The sequence below is a fragment of the Tupaia chinensis genome, unplaced genomic scaffold (assembly GCF_000334495.1).
Source record: "Tupaia chinensis unplaced genomic scaffold, TupChi_1.0 Scaffold000539_1, whole genome shotgun sequence".
Lineage (NCBI taxonomy): Eukaryota > Metazoa > Chordata > Mammalia > Scandentia > Tupaiidae > Tupaia > Tupaia belangeri.
In genome coordinates this window covers 1,809,585-1,831,413 of record NW_006160052.1, presented here as the reverse complement: position 1 = coordinate 1,831,413, position 21,829 = coordinate 1,809,585, and the positions used below count along the sequence as shown (strand labels likewise).

The following is a 21,829-nucleotide window of genomic DNA, read 5'->3' as shown; positions in this document are numbered from 1 at the left end:
GAACTTTAGGGATGCACGCACACACATCTGATTATGTTTTCCAAGCTACTGAAGTCAGGATTTGAACCATGGCTGGCCACACAGGATCTGGCTCACTTAACCACTAGGCTACTGAGTCAGCCGCCAAGAGAACTTTATCTATACTACTCTGACAGCACTATTTTTATAACCTGTATTTTATTTACTTATATCTATTTCTTATCTCTTCCGGTAGATAAATTCCTCGACAATAACATCTATAGGTGCCAGCAGGTGGTTAAAGGTGCTGGACTCCCACCATGGTTCAAGTCCCAGACCTGGCAGCTTGCTCTCTCTCTCTCGCTTTGCCTCTCTCTGGTCAAATTAAAGTAAATAAATAAATAAAGTTAAATAAAATAATTCTTTTTTTTTAAAAAAAGAAAATAACACCTATAGCTAAAACTTCTCTATATCACTCAAAGCACCTTAATTCCTCCCATAGTGGCTGGTGCTTTTAATGTAGTAAGTATAAAATATATTGTGACTGACTTAACTAAATTGGAGATTTCACACTTTCTCATTTCAAAATTTGTTACAAAGTTGTATTACTGCTCCCCCAGGTGGGGTACTAGCATAAAGACAGAAAAGCAGGTAAATCAAATAGAAACAGAGTCCAGAAATAAACCCTCACATATACAATAAGAATGATTTTCAAAACAGATGCCAAGGCTATTTAATGGTGCAAGGCTCTTTCAACAAATGGTGCTGGGAAATGTGGAAATCTACATGCAAATGAATGAAACTGGATGCTTACCTTGATATGCAAGATTTAAAAACCTAAATTTAAAATTCTTAAAAGAAAACATACAGGAAAATCTTCAAGACACTGGATTTGGCAAGGACTTTTTGAATGACACCAAGAGAGCAGGCAAATAAAGTAAAAATAAACTGGACCACATCCATATGAAAATCTTTGTTCATGAAAGGACACAATCAACAGAACTTACAAAATGGGAGAAAATAATCCGCAAATCATTTATCTGATGAGTTAATATTCAGTAAGGAGTTAATATTCAGTATAAAAAGAACTCCTACATCTTTCCCAGGAACAAAAAAAAAAAAAACAATTTAAAAATGAGCAAAGGACTTGAATAAACAGTTTCCCAAAGATTATACAAATGGCCAATAATCACATGAAAGATGCTCAATGCCATTAATCATTATGAAAATACAAATCAAAACCATAGCGAAATACCACCTCACATCCATTAGAATGCCTATCAAAAAAATTTCAGAAAATAACCAATATTTGCATGCAAACTGTAGTGTGTTGTTGGCAGAAATGTAAAATGGTACAGCAACTGTGAGAAATGGTTTGGTAGCTCCCCTCAAAGAATTAAAAATATAAGGCTAGACTGACATAGCATTAACCACTATTCTGTAAGACTGACCCATCTGGTAAAGTTCCAGATAAAAAATGGAATGTGGGTATAGCCGAGTCCATGATGTGGGACTGGCTTAATAAGGGGCTGGACTATATTTGTGAAGACCCTGCTAGGGGTACCTGTTCTCTGTCTTTTTTGCTCATAAAGAAATAAAGATAGAAGTTTTTAAAGAGCAATTAATATTTAATAAAAAGAGATCCAGAAAATTCTACTTCTGGGTATATACCCTCAAAAAAGACTCAAAGAGTTATGTATACCCATATTCACCGTGGTATTAATTACAATTTAAAAGAGGGAAACAAACCAAGTGCCCACTGATGAATGAGTAGATGAACAAGATGTGGTATATACATATAATTCTGCTTATAAACGAAGGAAATTTTGCTATAACATGGAAAAAATTATGAAGACAATAGTGGAATGAGCCAGTTAAAAAATAAAAAATAAATACTGTATGATTCCACTTATATGACATAGCTAGAGTAGTCAAACTCAGAGATAAAAAGTAAAATGGTGGTTTCCAGGGGTAATGAGGAGGAGGGAATGGAAGAACTACTGTTAAATGGATATAACACCTCAATATTCCAAGATGAAAAGAGTTCTCCAGATTTGTTGAACAATAATGCATGTACTTGACATTACTGAACTATAAACTGGAAAACATTTTTTTAAATTTATCTGTATATGCATAAAATAAATACACAACTGTTTCTAACATTCTTTATGTGGAAATTGGAGATTTCAAAATATCACTGGTCCTACGCATTTAAGAGTAGGTACAGTGTATAGCTGAACTTTGAATTATGATACAGCTAATTTCTTGTGGGGTCTTATTTTGACACAAGATTTGTTTCTAGGCTGTCCTTTATAGTATTTTTTGTAAGAATCTTTGGGATTAAAGTTTTGGGTTTTTTTTTTTTTTTTTTAAGGAAAGCTTAAGATAGTTTATTTTATATCATATCTATTTTACCAAAATAAACAGGTAGACAGGTACATAGGTAGAATTTTAAAAAGCATAATCCATGACAAAAATGTAACTTCAAAAAGGACGGAAATCTAATAAAAGAATAGAGGAAACAGAAAGATAAGCAAAATAAATAGAAGCGCTCATGACAGAGGAGAAAGAACAAACAGAAAGCCTAATGTGCAAATGGCAGTTCATAAGAAAGGGAAGAAAAAGAAGTGAGATCTATTCCCATGGGCAAAAAGCAATGAAGGATAGACTTAACAAAACATTCAAGTGAAACACTGAAGCACAATCTATTAACTCTAATCCAAATTTTTGTGTAACTAAGCACATTCTGAACTTATTTGATTATGAGAATCTCCTCAAGCAGAACATCAAAAACACATTTTCCAGAGAATCATAGAATTTGAGAGTTGAAAGGGACCTAAAATGTCCATCCATTCCAAGAATTTATCTAATATTCAGAACTCAGTAATTTTTCATTAAAAATGTACTGCTGGGATGAAACAAATCATAATGATTTTCTCAAAAATACCCATTTCATATTGGTATAACTAGAAAACTTTGAGCAGCAATTTGAGTGAGTTACTGTAGCCTGTTCCCACTTGTCTTTTCTTTAAACGTCACCTTAATATCTAAGAATTTCTCACTGTTTCTTGTCCTTATTATGAACAAGTTAACTGGACATTCTTAGAAGAACACTCATATGTGGGCATTCTTGTTCTCATTTAATTTATGCCAACTCGAACTCCTACAGCAATACTAACTGTATTCTAGGGGCTGGACTGAATTTGTGAAGACCCTGCTGGGGAGATCTGTTCTCTCTTTCTTGCTTATGGAAGGAAGAAAGGAAGGAGAAAGAAAGAAGGAAGAAAAGGAGGACCTTTTTAAAAAAAAGCAATTAAAGTTTAATAAAAAGAGATCCAGCAAATTCCATAGTAGTCTCCTACTACTGTTCAGCAATTATCAGTAACTTCTTGTTGGTTCCTTTACAATCTCTTTGTCCAACCGTTCCCTCCTGTTTGTTTTTTTTTGGTTTTGGTTTTTTTTTAAGAGAGAGATTTTTTTTTGCTACAGGGCACGTGCGCTCGTTGGAGAGACAGAGAGACAAAAAGGAAGAAATAACCCGCGAGGGCGGATGGCAATGATCCCTTCTCCATTCTCCTCTCAAGATTTCAAGCACAAACGCACACGGCATGAGTTTTAAGTTGCCAGGTTCGAGACTCAAACCGTGGTCACCTACATGGGAGTCTAGCAACATAATCATTACACTATCTGCTGGTCTCTGTTCCTTTCTTCGAATATCTTTAATTTCTTCCTTTCATTAAGCTTCTTCTAAGAGTATAAATATTACTTATGTTTCATATTCCTCCCCTAAAAACATTTTACTTAATTAAAGCCCTTTGCCTATTCTTTCTATGGTCCAATTTTGTTCATTATTCTATTGTTATCAATGTATATACACTTAACTCCCATGATACTCACTTATTCATTAAAGTTGTCACACTTAAAAGTCTGGTTCCCACAAGGGCTTTTTTTTTTTTTTTTTTTTTGGACATAGGGTGTGGACGCTTAGCAAAGAGAGACAGTGAGAGGAAAAGTGAGAAATCAACCCTGGTAGGCAGGGATGGCTAAAATCCCTTCTCCTTCATTCTTCTCCTGGCATGCATCCACATGTGCCTGGCATGATTTTCAAGCCTCCAGGTCTAGGATGGGAACTGCAGTCAACCATGTGGGAGTCCAGCCCTTTAGTCACCATGATACCTGCTGACCCTGAACTGGTATTTTCTCACAACCCACTGCAGTACATTTTGGGGTACTTCCTCCACTCATTTAAGGACCACTCTGACAAATTACACAGTAGTCCATGTTAGTGAGACAAACATAACGCAACCTTGTTCACAGTATGCAGCCAGAAAGATATCCAATGCAAAATGGGCAACTAATTTAGTGTATAATTCTACCTTCTTTTTAATCCAATTCTTCTTCCTTCTAAAATGAGGATCTTTTACAAATTCAGTATTTTATCCTTTACCCCTTAAAGGCTTCATTTGCTCAAATATTCCAACACATGTAGCTACAAACCCCCAGATATTTAATATATTCATCCCAGACCTTTTATTTCAATTCAATTGCCACAAACACAACTGTCTACTGGACACTTCTAAACAAATGGTCACTCTCACCACAAACTGCTTCAAGCTCACCTCACTTTTCTCTCCATAAAATTAGTCACTGCACCTTTCCCTTTCTCACTTCTTACCTTTTACTAATTAATTTACTATGTTGAGCTATCAGGATTGGAAGCCTAAAGTCAGCACTATTTGCCCTCTCCCATAATCATACACTCTCACAAAGTTTTGAAAACTCCTTATTCCATATTTTCTACATATATCTTCCTTATCCATCAGCCTATTTTCTGGATAGCAAGAGACTCCTACAGTTTTCTCACTATAAATTCCTCTTCACTACATCCTAAAAACAACTACCAAATTGATCACTTTTCCTTATTTAAAGTTCAGGTTCCATCTCCTTGAATAAGCAACTTCCACTGTACCTCTTAACTGCTATAGTACTTATATTTTCTTGTATTATTATTACAAATGAGAATAAGGAGGGTGGGATTTACTCTTTGTATTTCCTACCTTGGACCAGGCTCTGGTGTAGCAGTAACACAACTAGACTCAAACCAGAAAGACCTGGGTTTGCATCCTGGCACCTTTCTAAGGTGCCCATGATCTGGGTCTGCTGAGACTGGGGATAGATGTAAAGCGGTGACTCTGCTGGGAGTGTCAGTGTCTTCTGTGTCTCTGTCTGTCTGTCTCTCTATATATACACAAAAAGACAAACTTAAAAAAAATTTCTGGGCCAGTCGGTGGCTAAAGCAACTGGATTCCACATGGCCAATGGTATCGTTTGAAACTTAGACCCAGTGGCTTGACGGATATGCTGGGCCTGTGTACCTGTCATGTCAAAAAATATTTAGGGACCAGCAGTTAGCGTAATAGCTATGTCGCTGGATTCCCATGTAGTTGACCGTCGTTCGCGTCCCAGACCCAGTGGCTTAAAACTCACGCCAGACGTGTGTGTATGCGTGCCCAAGATCCCGAGAGGAGAATGGAGGAGAAGAGACTGCAACGTGGCCATTCCTCCGGGGGGTGATTTCTAGCTTTCTGTCTCTCTCTCTCTGTCTGCCTGGCGAACACACGCATCCTATAGCAAAAACCTCTCCAAAATATATATATATATATATATATATATATTCGTAACTTTTTTAAATGAATTTTTTCCACAATCTACTATAAATTTTAATAACAAATGCTTTCTGAAATATATGTATTCTGAGATTTCAAACTCAAACTAGTATGTTTAGTAAACGAATATGTTTAGTAAACTAGCATGAATGCAAATTAGAACAGGATCATGGTATTCACACTTCTAATCAATTAACTAGCTCATCCTCTGAGAACTCAGTAAGAATCTCACGTGACTCTCTGGGCAATCCTTCTTCTCTAGGCTACTATTTTTCTTTCTCTTTTCTTAATTCTTTCTTTTTATTTCTTCTTTTTTTCTCTCTCTCTCTGGTAAGCATATGTGCCCTATATCAAATGTAAAAAATAATAATAATACATCAAATTGAATATACAGTCCTCTTTAAAGAGATGAGAATATGAGATAGAGATAAATATAAGAAATATAACATATTTGTATCTTATTATAATAAATATAATAAAAAATCAAGATGAGAATAAGAGCCAGACAGATTGAGGTAGGAGCTAAAGAGTTCACCAGGTCTATAGTGAAGCTAGGTTTAGGTGTATGTAGATGAATATATGTAGTAAGGTACATATGTGTGTACATGCACGTGCACACATAATATGTATTATAAATTTAGATACACATGATTTATGTAATGATATATTTTATGTATTATATATTATGCACATATATACTATATATTTTAAAGTGTATATGTATGTGTGTTTCTGTATATACTATATATTATAGATTTAAATACACATATATTTATGTAATTATATATATATGTTGTGCATTATATACATATGTATCTATGTATATATGCACCTACATGTACTCCAAAATATATATATATATATATTTAGGGAACCAGCAGTTAGTGTAATGACTATGTTGCTGGACTCCCACGTAGTCGACTGCCATTCGCGTCCCAGACCCGGTGGCTTAAAACTCACGCCAGGCGCGTGTGCGTGTGTGCCCAAGATCCCGAGAGGAGAATGGAGAAGAGGGGATTGCGGCATGACCATCCCCCCGGGGGATGATTTCTCGCTTTCTGTCTCTATGTCTCTGTCTGTCGGGCGAGTGCACACGCCCTATAGCGAAAATCCCCCCCCCAAAATAAATATATATATATATTTATTTACTTATTTATTTTAAAAGAGAGAGACAGAGAAGAGGTTACAGAATGACCGTCTTCCATGGGAGGTATTCCCTCTCCTCCCTCATATACTCTCTCTCTCTGTTGAGTGCATGTGCTCTCTAGGAAATAATATTTCCTATCTATATGAGAACATTGGTTCTGAGTGTGCAGAATGGATGATTTACATCTCCCTATAGATTAGATTTAATTTCTTTAGCCAACTATAGTCTCCCCAACATTTCATAAGCAAGGAGATTATCAGGCATTTTATATCTCTGTTATTTTCTCTGGCCAACCACAAAACTAGACATTTAATAAACGTGCCAAGTAATTAGCCTATTAGTTAACTCTGATCACATAAAATTGAACAGAGTAGAGTTAATCACCAATTAACAGTTTCTCTGAGTCTTGTCTGTTTTGCAGAGAAATCCATAGAGTAAGAGGAGAAAAAAAATCCTCTTTGATATTTAATGGGATCTTGGGCTGAGGACCAATTTACTATATTAAGTGGTTTTCCTTAATCTTTCTTCGAAAATCTATACAAAAGGTCTCTGGATATAAAACAAGGTTAGATACTGCTATTTGGATCTGTACAATAAACTGAGTGTCTAATTCATTCATCTATTTCAATTTCACATATAAATATCCTTTAAAGATATTTGTTTCGACTTTCTCACTCAATAGAAACTATATGGATGTATTTTTCTTCCACAGTTCCTTTTATATGATAGATACTATGAATACTTAACAGATTCTGGTACTCTAGAACAAGATGACAAGCAAGATGTATCAAAGTAAATTTGAATATGCCCAAATTAATTTATTTAGGAAAGCAAAAGGACATTACTAGGGTAATGGGCAAATTTTGAAAGTTCAGCAGATTAGATAACAGTACTGTCCCAATGTTTATTTCCTAATTTTTTTTTAAGGAGAGATTTTTGTGGGGCCAACAGGTGGTGTGGTGGTTAAGGGCGATGGACTCCCACATGGCTGATCATAGTTCGAGTCCCAGACCTGGTGGCTTGCTTTCTCACTTTCTCTCTCTCTGTCCTTCTCTGGTCAAATTAATGAATACATAAATAAATAAAGTTTAAAAAATTAAAGAGGGATTTCTGCTATAGGGTGGGTGCATTTGCTAGAGAGAGAGAGAAACAGAAAGTGAGAAGGAGAAACAGAAAGTGAGAAATCACCCCGGGACGGGAGGGGATGGCCACACCATAATACCTTCTCCTCCATTTTCTTCTTGGGATTTTGGGCACACACGCATACATGCCTGGCATGAGTTTTAAGCGACCAGGTCGGGGACTCAAACCACAGTTGACTACATGGGAGTCCAGAGAAGTAACCATTATGCCATCTGCTGGTCCCTATTTCCTAATTTTTATAATTTTATGGAAGTTACATAAGTTGCTAACATGGGTAGAGGGTATATATAATAAGAACTCTGTAGATTTTTACAACTGTTTTATAAGCCTATAATAATCTTAAGCTTTAAAAAGATTAAAATCCTAATAAGTAGGTAACACAAAGAATTGTGGGGACCAGCAGGTGATGTGGTGGTTAAGGGCACTGGACTCCCACACGGCCAACAACAGTTCAAGTCCCAGACCTGGTGAGTTGCTTTTTCACTTTCTCTCTCTCTCTCTCTCTCTCTGGTAAAATTAAAATAAATAAAGCTAAATAAAATAATTCTTAAAAAAAAGAACTGTGTACATATGCTTGGCACATGTCAGCACTCAAAATAGTTAACTATTAATAACTTTTCCAAGCTTACGCCTCTTGGATTTGTTCTTGATCACTTATTTAATAAATATTTTACAAAGTGCCTACTTTATGCCCATAAACAGAAAAGGAAAGAAAAAAATTGAGTAAGCCACTCACTCACAGATGTCTAACACGCAAATGTCAGTCATTTTAAGTATGCTCCTATCCATTTACCCTCCAATTCTTTCTTTCCAACTGAATAATTCCAAGTCCTACTTAATTCTTGCTCTCCACTTTCTACATTTCTGTTCCCAGTACTATTATCAAAATATTGTGTCGTCTGAAAAGCCATGATGTGTTTTTTTATGTTTTCCTATGCAACAATGTGTCATGACTTTTCTATGTGACTATGCCCATAACTTACTCTCTGACCCTTCCATTTCTTTATCGACAAAAAAATGCAAATAAACCTTTAACTAACTTTATAGGGTTTTTTGAAGATTAAGTATGAGGGACCAGCAGATGGTATGGTGGGTAAGGCGCTGAATACTCCCATTATGGCCGACCATGGTTCAAGTCCTGGACCAGGTGGCTTGCTTTTTCACTTTCTCTCTCTCTCTCTCTCTCTCTCTCTCTACCTCTCTCTCTGGTAAAATTAAAATAAATGGATGAATAAATAAAATTAATTCTTTAAAAAAAAAAGATTAAGTATGAATGTAACTGACACAAAGCTGATGCCTTAAAAATGTCATTTCTGTTCCCAGTACTATTATCAAAATATTGTGTCGTCTGAAAAGCCATGATGTGTTTTTTTATGTTTTCCTATGCAACAATGTGTCATGACTTTTCTATGTGACTATGCCCATAACTTACTCTCTGACCCTTCCATTTCTTTATCGACAAAAAAATGCAAATAAACCTTTAACTAACTTTATAGGGTTTTTTGAAGATTAAGTATGAGGGACCAGCAGATGGTATGGTGGGTAAGGCGCTGAATACTCCCATTATGGCCGACCATGGTTCAAGTCCTGGACCAGGTGGCTTGCTTTTTCACTTTCTCTCTCTCTCTCTCTCTCTCTCTCTCTACCTCTCTCTCTGGTAAAATTAAAATAAATGGATGAATAAATAAAATTAATTCTTTAAAAAAAAAGATTAAGTATGAATGTAACTGACACAAAGCTGATGCCTTAAAAATGTTCTCTTTTTTTCTCTTATAAATTATATCCTCTAACACCTTTGTAAAATCCTGAAGTCTAGCTCAACAACTGCTTTACTAATTTTAGATGAATCCCTGTTCTATTTCCCCAAAGAGACTATTACGTTATCAGGAAAGTCATGGCATATTTTTCCATGTTTTTTTTTTAATGCAAAAATGCATCATGACTTTCCCAATGACCAAAAGTATAATTTACTCACGCTAACAGCTTGAGTATTTAGTGAAAATTAACTAAAAATAAGCATAACTTTCATTTCTTTCCAAAATACCAGACCAATATTTCTAACTTGCTTTTTTGTTTGGTTGTTTTAGTTTGCTATCAGATGCTTGCACTTGCCAGAAAGAAACAGAGAAAGAGAGTGAGAAATCCCCCCAGAGGCTGCAATTCCTTCTCCTCTATTTTTAGCCACTGAGTCCAGGACTGAAATTGGACAGTTAGCCATGTGGGATCTAGCTGCCTTAACTTCCATGCCACTTGCTAGCTCCTCTAACGGCTTTTTCAAATACTACCCTAGATTATCACACCATCCCAACCTCCTACTCAAGATTCCAGTATCGTGCACTAAGCTGCCACCCATGGGCTATTACTACACTCTCCAGATAGTTCTTTCTTCTTCTTTTTTTAAAGGAATTACTTTCTTTAGTTTTATTTATTCATTCTTTCATTTTTTTAATTTAACGAGACAGAGAGAGAAAGCAAGAAAGCAAGCCACCAGGTTTGGAACTCGAACCTTGATCAGCCATGTGGGAATTTCCAGCACCTTAACCACCATGCCAACCTTCTGGCCCCCCAGATATTTCCTTCATTTTTTAAAATCTAAAGCCAACCCTAAATGTAAACCATGGGGTCAACCTGTGGCCTGGTGAGTAGGTGGCTGGATCCTTCATGGTTGACTACGAGTGCAAGTCCTAGAAGTGGTAGCTTGAGAAACACGTCAGGCACATGTGAATCGATATGCCCAAAATCCCAACAGGAGGGAGAAATGGAGGAGAAGGGATTGTGGTGTGAACACTCCCCTAAGGGGTGCTTTCTCACTTTTTGTTTCTTTCCCCTGGTGAGCACACATGCCCTTTGGCAAAATTTAAAAAATAATAATAAAGGTCTTAGCAGGTGGTATAAGGTGCTGGACTCCCATATGACTAACCACGGTTCAAGTCCCAGACGCGGTGGCTTCAAACTCACGCTAGACCTGTGTGTGTGTGTGTGTGTGTGTGTGTGTGTGTGTGTCCAGAATTCCAAGAGGAGAATGGAGGAGAAGGGATTGCAGCACGGCCATTCCTCCTGGGAAGTGACTGCTCACATTTTCTCTGTCTCTCTCACAAGCACATGCACCTTACAGCAAAAAGGCTCTCCAAAAAATAATTTTAAAAAAACTAATACTATTAAAGATGTATATTTCATCATTTAAGTTACCTAAGCTTTCTCCTTTCGTATATTCTATTACCCATGTATAACTGTCACTGAAAATAAAAAAGCCAAGGAGAGCTTAGTAGAGTGTCCAATGGAGAAAAACAGCTTTCTCAGAACTAACTGAGTTGTAAACTGGAAATACTCTTTCTAGTCACAAAATCAACTAAAAACTATAGAACTACAAACAGCAAAAGAAGCTGGTGTAAATACTAAATCATTACATGATTTCTTATTTCTGCACTATCTTCCAAAATAATTCATACAATATTGTAATGTTCATATGCTAACTTAAAAACTTTTCTTTTTTTTTTCTCCATAAGGCATGTGCACTTGCCAGAGAGAGACTGAGACAGGCAGGGAGGGGGCAAGTGAGAAATCACACCTGATGGCCACCTGCAATCTCTTCTCCATTCTCCTCTCAGGATTTGGGGCACACATGCACAAGCGTCTGGTGTGATTTTCAAGCCGCCAGTCCAGGACTTGACCCACGGTCAGTCATGTGGGAATCCAACACGTTAATCATCACGTAATCTGCTAGCCCAAAAACTCAACTATATTACAAGAATATACCATGCTCAATTGCTAAGCACAGAATGGCTCTCCTTCCATCCTAACCTTAAGAAAAGAATTTTCTTCTACCAACAGGCCTATTAAACTGACTTGCTGGATAAAAGGCACTAACGAGTCCACACACACACACACACAGAGTTAAAATTATGTATGTGGGGGCCAGCCCATGGCCAGATAGTGAAAGCAGGAGGATCCTACATGTCTGACTACATAGTTCAAGTCTCAAACCTGACAGCTTGGAAAACACCCAGGACATACTCATGTGTGCACGCCCAAAATCCCAAGTGGAAGAAGAAAGGAAACTGTGGTGTGAACATGTCTTACAGGGGGTGCTTTCTCTCTCTTTCCCACCCCACCCTCCATAAGTGCACACACTTTCTACCAAATTTTAAAAATATATGTGTGTGGGACCAGCAGATGGTATAATGGTTATGTCGCTGGACTCCCACAGAGTTGACTGCAGTTTGAGTCCTGGACCTGGCAGCTTAAAACTCATGCCAGGAACATGTGTGTACATGCCTAAGATCCTGAGAAGAAAATGGAGGAGAAGGGATTGTGGTATGGCCATCCCTCCCTATGGGGGGCTGATTTCCTGCTTTCTGTTTCTGTCTTTGTCTGTTTTCTCCAGTAAGTACACATGTCCTATAGCAAAAATGTCTCTCTGAAAAAAAAAAAAAAAGTATATATACACATACATACATGTGAGTATGTATGTGTATATATACAAACATTTCAACTTCATTAGTAATTTAACTCAAAACAACATTGTTTTATCTTCTGGTCATTCTTTTTCAAACCACAGTAACTGTGAAAATGAATAAAGATTCTCTTCATCAACTCAACAAAAATACACAGCAACTTTTTCATTTAGAAAACAATGAAAAGATGCTATCAAACAAATGTTAAAAGAAGTTCTTAAATTGTATACAAGCTGGCTTTCAGATTTTAAAGTAATTGCCAACGATAATAAATAGTGTCACAATGACGAAATGTACAGAAACAAAGAAGCATATAGTATGACTCAGTCTTCAACAGCTGACAATATAGCCTAGAACACAAAATTCAAACATAGAGAAGGATGAACAAAATAAGGCAGTATATCAACTGATTGATATGTTCAGGATTTATTCCAACAGTGTGAAAAGTTGAAACAGTAATAGGAGCAGAGAGGTATCCTTTTTAGGAAAGGGGAGTCTTAAGAAAAAGCAAGATAATTTCAAGCTACAGAGAATGAGTATACAATGGTGAAATCCAAAGTATGTTGTTTAATACAATAACAGAGAGTGTAGCTGAAATTATATAGAAGATGAGTGGAGTATCATTAGAAAGAGAACTGGGGCCAGTTCCGTAGCACAACAGTAAAGCCCCAGAGAAGCTAGATGACCCATGGCGACTACAGTTTGAACTCCAAGTCCAGACATCCTCAAGCAAGCTAGGCATACATGCAAGTGCCCCAGGTTCGATGGGCTAGAAGACTGGAAGAATCACAGTGTGGCCAGACCCAATCTGTAATAGGTGCTCACCTCTCTCTTTTTATCTTGTGGGTAGACATGTGTCCTATCATAAAGAAAGAACTGGGGAAAAAAGAAAGAAGGGAGGGAGGGAGAGAGGAAAGAAAGAAGGTGTAAGCGAAGAAAAGAAAGAGTAATGGACTTAATTGTAGAGGGTACTAAGGTAAGTGAGTGCTAGGCTAATGAATACAAGTCAAAGAGAAAGGGTATAGGATAACATTTCCACACTGAGGGTAACCACAGAAGAAGGAAGTTTAACCTTGTGGCAATATTTAACAGACTAAACAAATTCTCAAGAGAGATCAATATTATCTTATTAGTCCAAAAATAATACTGTCTAAATTATGGTGATAACCAGGAAAATGAAAAAGAATGAGATTCATTATGAAGGAAGAACTATTAGACCCTGGCAAATGATTTAAAGTTAAAGTGTGCAAAGGAAAAGAAAGAATTCAAATGCTTCAAAGGTTTTAACAAAGGAAATAGAAGTATTTTATGAAAAGAAACAGATGTAAAACTTTTTTTTTTTTTAAATAAAACTACTTTTTTTTATAAATCTATGTCATGATTTCTCGCTTCAGCCTCCTGGGTAGCTGGAACTACAGGCAGATGCCACCGCACCCAGCTTTTAGGAGGGACTAAGACTTGAACCCATGCCTCTCAGGTGGTCTCAGCCGGCTAAGCCCACCAGTGCACTCTCTAACTAGGTGACTGGGCCAGTAAACCATTATTAATAAATGTTTCCAACAACCAAAATGTTTCCAAACCAAAACTGTGTTTAAGCAATAAAGCAACAGAAACTTAAGGGTTTAGCCAATTTCTGCAACTGAATATAAACAGCATTCATGTTCAGATATTATAAAGAAACACTGCATTAAAGCATAAACAATTGTATACTATAAATCTACATGAGTTAGTAAATTGCTTGATCCAGATATATGCAACTGTTCTTTCTGTACTAAGAATGACTCCCATCACTTAAATTACCATACTCTACATATTTAAAATAAATGCAACAGTTTAAGACCTAATTACTCTGCCTAGTGAACTATGTAAATAAAGCAATGCATGGTGGGATAGATTTCTCAATAGGCTAATCAACAGACTGGAAATAATTTAAATTGTAAAATTCAGAGGTACTATCACACTCTTTTATAAATATGTAATCATACATTCCTTTTTCTACATATCTTCCAATAAAGAAGTAAAATTTTTAAAAGCAGAAACTTTAAAATATCACAGAAAGTTTTCACAAAGTTCCTAGTTACCTTTACTTTATCTCTTCTCAAGCAACAGAAAAGACAATTTTCATCAAAAGTCCAATCAGAAATTCTTTCAGGTTCACAGTCTGCAAAAATAATATGAATAAAAAATTAACAGTCATAAAATAATTTTTCAGAAAATAACTGAGAATGAATAACTACTGTTTAACAAAAACCTCATTAAGCAATAGGTCCCACATTTAATCTCAAAATTCTTAATTCTTAAAATTCTTAATTCTTAACTGCTCACCAGTTGATATCAACTAAACTCAAAAAGATGCTTATATGGTTATATAGCTTTAACTCGCATGCAGTTGTGAGTAAAGGAGACTGAGGGTTAACCAGAAAGAATTTGAAATAACAAAGTATTTTGAATACCTTTAAGTAAACTGAGATCTTTTACTAATGCAGGTCCAAACAGCCCTTCAAGAATACTTTCAAACCCTGAAACGATAAAAGAGAAAAAAATTCATTATCACAATAATATTTGCTATGGTGCTATTACTCTATTACATGAAAACATAACAGTGTTTTTTTCTAGTTCAAAAAGATTGTCAATGACAAATCTATAAAAATCATTAGTATTTTTGTCAATGATTAACATTCAACACAAATTTAGAGCCCATTCAAGAACAAAACAAAAATATAGGCTAGAAATAACCCATGAAGAAATTGAAATTCATAGGTTCTTTTTTCATTTTACAAAATCCCAAGTACCTTTTTTACATAAACACTCAAACTCCCTTTTAAAAGGTGTCTTTCTCAACAGAAGAGTCAACTTGCTTCAAAACTTCTGCAATTTGGGGGAACCAGCAGTTAGCGTAATGGCTATGTCGCTGGACTCCCATGTAGTCGACTGCGGTTCGCGTCCTGGACCCGGTGGCTTAAAACTCACGCCAGGCGCGTGTGTGTGCGTGCCCAAGATCCCGAGAGGAGAATGGAGAAGAGATTGCGGTGTGACCATCCCCCCTGGGGGGTGATTTCTTGCTTTCTGTCTCTATGTCTCTGTCTGTCTGGCAAGTGCACGCACCCTATGGCAAAAATCTCTCCAAAAAAAAAAAAATCTGCAACTTTCTAGAATAATCTAAATAGCATTTTTTGGAAAGCCAGCTGAAAACAGATTCTTGAAGGAAAATTTTCACTGAGAACTTCTATATCACACAGAGCCAGAGCACAATATTTTGAATGAAAAAGACATCTGTAATTATTTCACAATGCCACAGTAACTTCTTGTTACTTCCTTTATATGTATAAAACTCACTCAGGACCAGCAGTTAGCGTAATGGCTATGTCACTGGACTCCCACGTAGTCGACCGTGGTTCGCATCCCAGACCTGGTGGCTTAAAACTCACGCCGGGCGCGTGTGAGTGCGTGCCTAAGATCCCGAGAGGAGTGCAAAGGAGAAGGGATTGCGGCGTGGCCATCCCCCTGATGGGGGGTGATTTCTCGCTTTCTGTCTCTCTGCCTCTGTCCATCTGGCGAGTGCACGCACCCTATAGCAAAAATCTCTCCAAAAAAAAAAATAAATAAAAACCACTAATAACACATTTCTTACAAGAGGAGAAAAACTCAAATATGATTATATACAAATGCCCTTCTACCAGTGTGAATAAAGCAGAAAAGGGAAAGCATACTTTTTTTTTTTTTTACGTAATACCTCAAGTATTGCTAATCTACTTAATAAAAAATAATTTAAAAATATCTTGGTCATCCTTCAATTTTTAGAAAAAAAGAAAGGAATCAGGCTTGCACCTTTATACAAAATACCAGAAATAGTGGATTAGAGCAGTGAGTCGCAAACTATATTATGGATCTCAATCAAGTTCACACAGCTATTACAAGAGATCTGTGAATGCATATGTACTCTCAAGTGTGACTTTCATAAAAAATAATTATGTCTTACACATTCATGATTCATATTACTTTCTAGATATTTAGAAATGCAAGACCAGCCTTACAGCCTTATCACTGAGGGGCCAGATCCCACATGATCTACTGTGGTGTGAAAAACATGTGTGTACACGAGTGTGCATGTGTATGTGCATGCCCAAAATCCCAACACATGGATAAACAGAGAAGGTATTGCAGTTAGATCACGCCCATTGGGGGTTGCTTTATTCCTCCTTCCTCTCCCCTCTGGTGAGAGCCCAAGACCTTTGGCAATTTTTTAAAAAATAAAAACGAAAAAAAGAAATTAAGAAAAGAAATGCTTTTAAGAAAATTAAGAAAATACATAAGCTGTTTCTGAGTTCCTAGTTGTTTGGGGCACTATGTATTGTATTTTGTCACATAACCTACTATAGCCTAGAGGCTTGTTGAATTTTTAATTGTTTTAAAACACTCTTAGACTCAAAAGGCAGGAAATGACTAATTTAGAATACTATAGCTTGGGCCAGTCCTGGAACATGGAGGTTAAATGTTGTGCAAAGGAAACCAGATCTCACATGGCAGAGACCCTGATTTGGCTTGCTCCTGCAGCTTGAAAAATACGCTAGGCATGGGACCAGCAGTTAGCATAATGGCTATGTTGCTGGACTCCCATGTAGTCAACCACGATTTGCGTTCCGGACCCGGTGGCTTAAAACTCACACTGGGCGCGTGTGCCCAAGATCCCGAGAGGAGAGTGGAGAAGGGATTGCGGCGTGGCCATCCCCCATGGGGGGTGATTTCTCGCTTTCTGTCTCTCTTTCTGGCAAGCGAGCGCACACACCCTATAGCGAAAAAACCTCTCAAAAAAAAAAAAATGCTAGGCACACAACATGCATGCACCCTCCCTAAGACACTGTGTGTAAGTAAGTATGTGTGTGCATACTATGGTATTAAAAAATTGCACTTTATCTTGCTCATGTACATGTAGTATTACTTTAAATGTTATCAACAAAATAAAAGACTAAGAAGGTAAGAAAGGACAAAAGATGGTACCTAAAAAAGGTATTTTCCTTTTTTTTTTTTATCTTTGCTAGAGGGCTAAGTGCAGTCGCCAGGGATGGAAAGGAAGAGAAGCACCCCACCTTACATGGGGCATGGTTATATAGCAATTCCTGCTCCATCTTTCTCTCTTTTCAGGATTTTGGGCACACACACACTTGGCTTGTTTCTCCAACGCCACGTCCAAGACTTGAATCTCATGTCTGGCCATGTGGAATATGGCTGCCTTAAACAACAGGTCACAGAACTGATCATTTATTTTTATTGTTAGAGGGCTCATGTGCTCAGCAGAAAGAGAAAGCAACTCCCTCTAAGAGGTGTGGTCATGCCACAATTCTTTTTCCTCATTTCTCCATCCCACCAGGGTTTGAGGGATGAACACACATGTACTCAGCATGTTTTTCAAGCTGCCAGGCTGGAATTTGAGCTGTAGGATCCAGCTCTCTAGGCATTAGCACTTAACTGCTTTGCTATGGGGCCAGCCTGGGAAATAGTATTTTATCTGGCTCTAAGAACAGTACTGAAGACTTAGCTGGCTCTGTGGCCTGGTGGTTAAGGTAGCTGGGGAATCCCACAAGGTCAATCTCACAGCTTGAATTCTGGCCCCAGAGGCTTGAAAAACATGCTGCATATGTGTCACGTGTGCCCAAAATCCTGACAGAGTGGAGAAATTGGGAGAAGGGATTGAAGCATGGCCATGTCCCATGGGGGAGTACACTCTCTCATGTGCACTCTCTGACTGGCAAAATAAAAATTAAAAAAAGAATAGCCTTGTAATTTTTTTTTTTTTTGAGAGGTTTTCACTACAGGGCGCGTGCGCTCGCCAGACAGACAGAGAGAGACACAGAGACAGAAAGCGAGAAATCACCCCCCAGGAGGGATGGTCACGCCGCAATCCCTTCTCCTCCACTCTCCTCTTGGGATCTTGGGCACGCACGCACACGCGCCCGGTGTGAGTTTTAAGCCACCGGGTCCGGGACTCGAACAGCGGTAGACTACGTGGGAGTCCAGCGACACAGCCATTACGCTAACTGCTGGTTCCCTAGCCTTGTAATTTTTAAAATTTCTTTGTCCCCAGTATTTGGCCATCATTTTCTGTGCAGTCATTTCTAGAGTTTATATGACTGTACACTGTAATCAGGGTTTATTTTTCGACTCTATCTTCTAAATTCTAAATTTCTCAATTATTAGGGAGCGCTTCTCAACTCTTCTTACTTCTTCCCATCAAAATTACTCCCAGGACATTAACAAAACCAAACTACTGACTCAAATAAATAGGAGTTACCTGTGTCTGTGTATATTTACCTACTGAAATTAAAATACTTTTTACTAAATTACTGTGGTCTGCTCTTCCCCACACCAGAGAGGATGGGGTGGGGTGGGACTGGGGTATGGTGGTAGTGGTACTAAGAGAATGAGAAGGAATTTTTAGATACTGTCTACAATGGCCCTGGAGACCAGAATCTCAGAACCTTTTTCTTTTTAAAAATAAATCCTACTCTAAAGCCCTCCTATATCCCTTAATTTCACAAATTAGAATTTCAGTTTCAATAAAGCATCGATTGCAGATACTCCCTGCAAATAGCTAACAGATTTTTATATAGCTTTTATTCTGCAGAGAAAATTTAATTTTCTTTAACTTAGGTTAATATGAAATTACAACAAAATACAAACTTGCATGCTAAGCATTAAATCTTGAAATGGAAAAATATGCCAAGAAATACTAGAAAATGAAAAAGCAAACAAAACCTTTGGGAGATAAAATTTTTTAAATTATGGAAAACAGATCTGAAATAAGAAAAATGAGCAAAAATTTCTTCAATAACATACAAACACCAACAATTACTTAATCAGAGCAAAAGTAATGAAAAATAAAGACCAGAAGGAAGCACACACAAAAAAATCAGGCCATGAATTTTAAAAATATAACCGCAACTAATTCTGCTCAAAACAGTTAACTGTAAACAAGTTATTTCTCTTTTGCTCCTATTTGCAACAATATATTAAGCCTTCTAAATATTATTGACTAGACACTGTAAAGCCATTATTTTGCTATCCTCTGTTCGCTGGATGGTAATACCACTCAGTTTTTATTAATACTAAATATTGAATTTAGCGGTTGCATAGCAACAGGGAATGTCTCATGTGCTATGCTTGACATTAACAAAAGGCAAATAAGGAAAGAACAAATATATTCAAAATTTATACCGTGATCTAACAGAAAAGCCATGAAGATCAGTAACAAAATGCCATGAAAAACTAAATACTGAAAAAGGCAGCCATGTCATTATGTTCAATCTCTAGGGCTTAAAAAAACACCTTCATATATGTTACAAATAAAGAAAAATTTTAATTCCTACCCAACACTGCTAGTGATCTCAAAGCTGGTCTCTTCCTCTTCCTCACTGCACAACCTGCAGTATCTTGAAACAAAGCCACTAACTCTTCAAAATCCACACTACTCAAAAACAACCTCCAAATTCCTAAGTGCAGTCATCAAGCTGATTATGTGGACCCCAATATACCTTCAGCAGGCTTATTTCCCACAACTAACCTTATTCCTTTAGCTCTCTGTCAGGCTTGGGAAACAATGGGGCATGCATGCATGTTTGTACTGTGTTCAGAGATAATTTCTACCTCTTAATATTTTCTCAAACCTTTGTATCTCACCTCTGCCCAAATCTTGCAAGGGAATCTTTAAATACGTTCAACAAACACACATTCACTTATTCAAGCATATATTAGCTGAGAGCCTACCTACCAGGGAGTAGCAGGGACCAAACAGGTAGTAGTGAACAGACATGATGCTCATCTTGGTGAAGGCTTTGGTTCCCAATCGGTCTGTTTGCTAAAGAATGCATGTGGCTCACCAGAAAAAGAGAGAGAGAACGAGAGGAAGGGAGAGCACATCCCTTCTGGGAAATGGTCATGCTACAATCCCTTTTCTTCCCTCTCTCCTGTTGGAATTTTCAACACATGCACACACAACTGGCATGCTTCTCAAGCCACCAGGTCTAGGACTTGAACTGCAGGGTCAGCCATGTGGGATTCAGCTGCCTTATCCACTGGCCTTGGAGCAGGGCTGATTCCCAGTTTTCTTATCCCAAGAAATTCTAGATCACTGTCCCCTTTTATTTTTGAATTTTAATTTTTTGAAGTATTTTAATCCTATTTACCATTATTATTCTTCTTCTAGCTTGCTACAGGACATGTACATTCACCAGGCAGACACAGAGAAAAATGAGAAAGCAATCCACCAGATCTGGGCCTTGAACTGTGGTCAGCCATGTGGGAGTCCAGTAACTTAACCACTACATCACTTGCTGGCCCCACTGCCCTCTTTTAAATACGACAACTGGTCATGGTCTTTTCTGCTTTCTGTCACGTGCAAAGTACTATTCATGCAATTATTTTATAAAATATAATTTTTCACAGGCTACCTACACTGTGTTTTCATTTTTCTTTTCAATCATTCATGTCTTGCCTCCTCAAGGAGATTTAATGCTTGAAGAAGGTTACTAAGTCTTCCTGTGTCCTACAACGTTTTTCTTATACTAGGGCTTTATCTGACTAATTTTTAGCTTTTGATTTATTCACACAGATCTCAAATCACAAGATTAAAATTTCCTACAAACTTCTTCCTTTAATCTAAATCATGATCTCTACTTCTAATCAAAGGGGGAAAAGGTGGCTATGAGAAAAATAACAGGATAGGGGACCAGCAGGTGGCGTGGTGGTTAAGGCGCTGGACACCCATGTGGTCGACCAGGGTTCAAGTCCTGAATCTGGTGGCTTGCTTTCTCACTTCCTCTCTCTCTTATTCTCACTCTCTGTCTCTCTGCTCAAACTAAAAAATAAATGAATTAATAAATAAAATAAAATAAATTATTTATTAAAAAAAGGAAAATAACAGGATAGAAACATATCAAATACACAGTGAAGTAAGATCAGCAATATACCTTGTATTTTTTAAATAAAGAAGTATGTGGGACTTGCAGGTGGCGTGGTGGTTGAGGCGCTTGGATTCCCACATGAACAACTATGGTTCAAGTCTCAGACCTGGTAGTTTGCTTTCTCTCTCTCTCTCTCTCTCTCTCTGTCTGTCTGTCTTTCTCGTCTCTCTCTGGTGAGTGCAAATGTCCTGAAGTAAATTTTTAAAATAACAATGATGATGATAAATAAAATTAATTATTAAAAAAAAAAGAAAGAAGTATGGAGCCAGCAGGTGGCATAGTGATATGGGGCTGGACTCCTACATAGCCGATTGTGGTTCATATCTTGCTTCTGGTGGACTGAAAACTACACTGGGTGCATGCACGCCTGAAATACCAGGAAAATGAAGGAAAAGGGACTGTGGTGTGGCCATCCCTCCAGGGATGATTCCTCACCTTCCCTCGCTCTGTCAAGCACATGTGCCTTATGGCAAAAACCCTAAAAAAAAAAAAAAAAAAAAAAAC

General features: G+C 37.4%; 1 protein-coding gene across 2 annotated transcripts in view; it reads right to left on the bottom strand.

The window, feature by feature from the left end:
- The window catches only part of LCOR (ligand dependent nuclear receptor corepressor), a 162,209-nt gene that overhangs the window by 72,507 nt on the left and 67,873 nt on the right, over nt 1-21,829 (bottom strand). For both annotated transcript variants that reach the window (XM_014591148.2, XM_027775266.1), the window contains exons 3-4: nt 14,822-14,887; nt 14,450-14,529 (exon numbers count right to left, since the gene is read on the bottom strand). In XM_014591148.2, the coding sequence (XP_014446634.1) occupies nt 14,450-14,529; nt 14,822-14,887 (146 nt within the window). The remainder of the gene's footprint in view (nt 1-14,449; nt 14,530-14,821; nt 14,888-21,829) is intronic.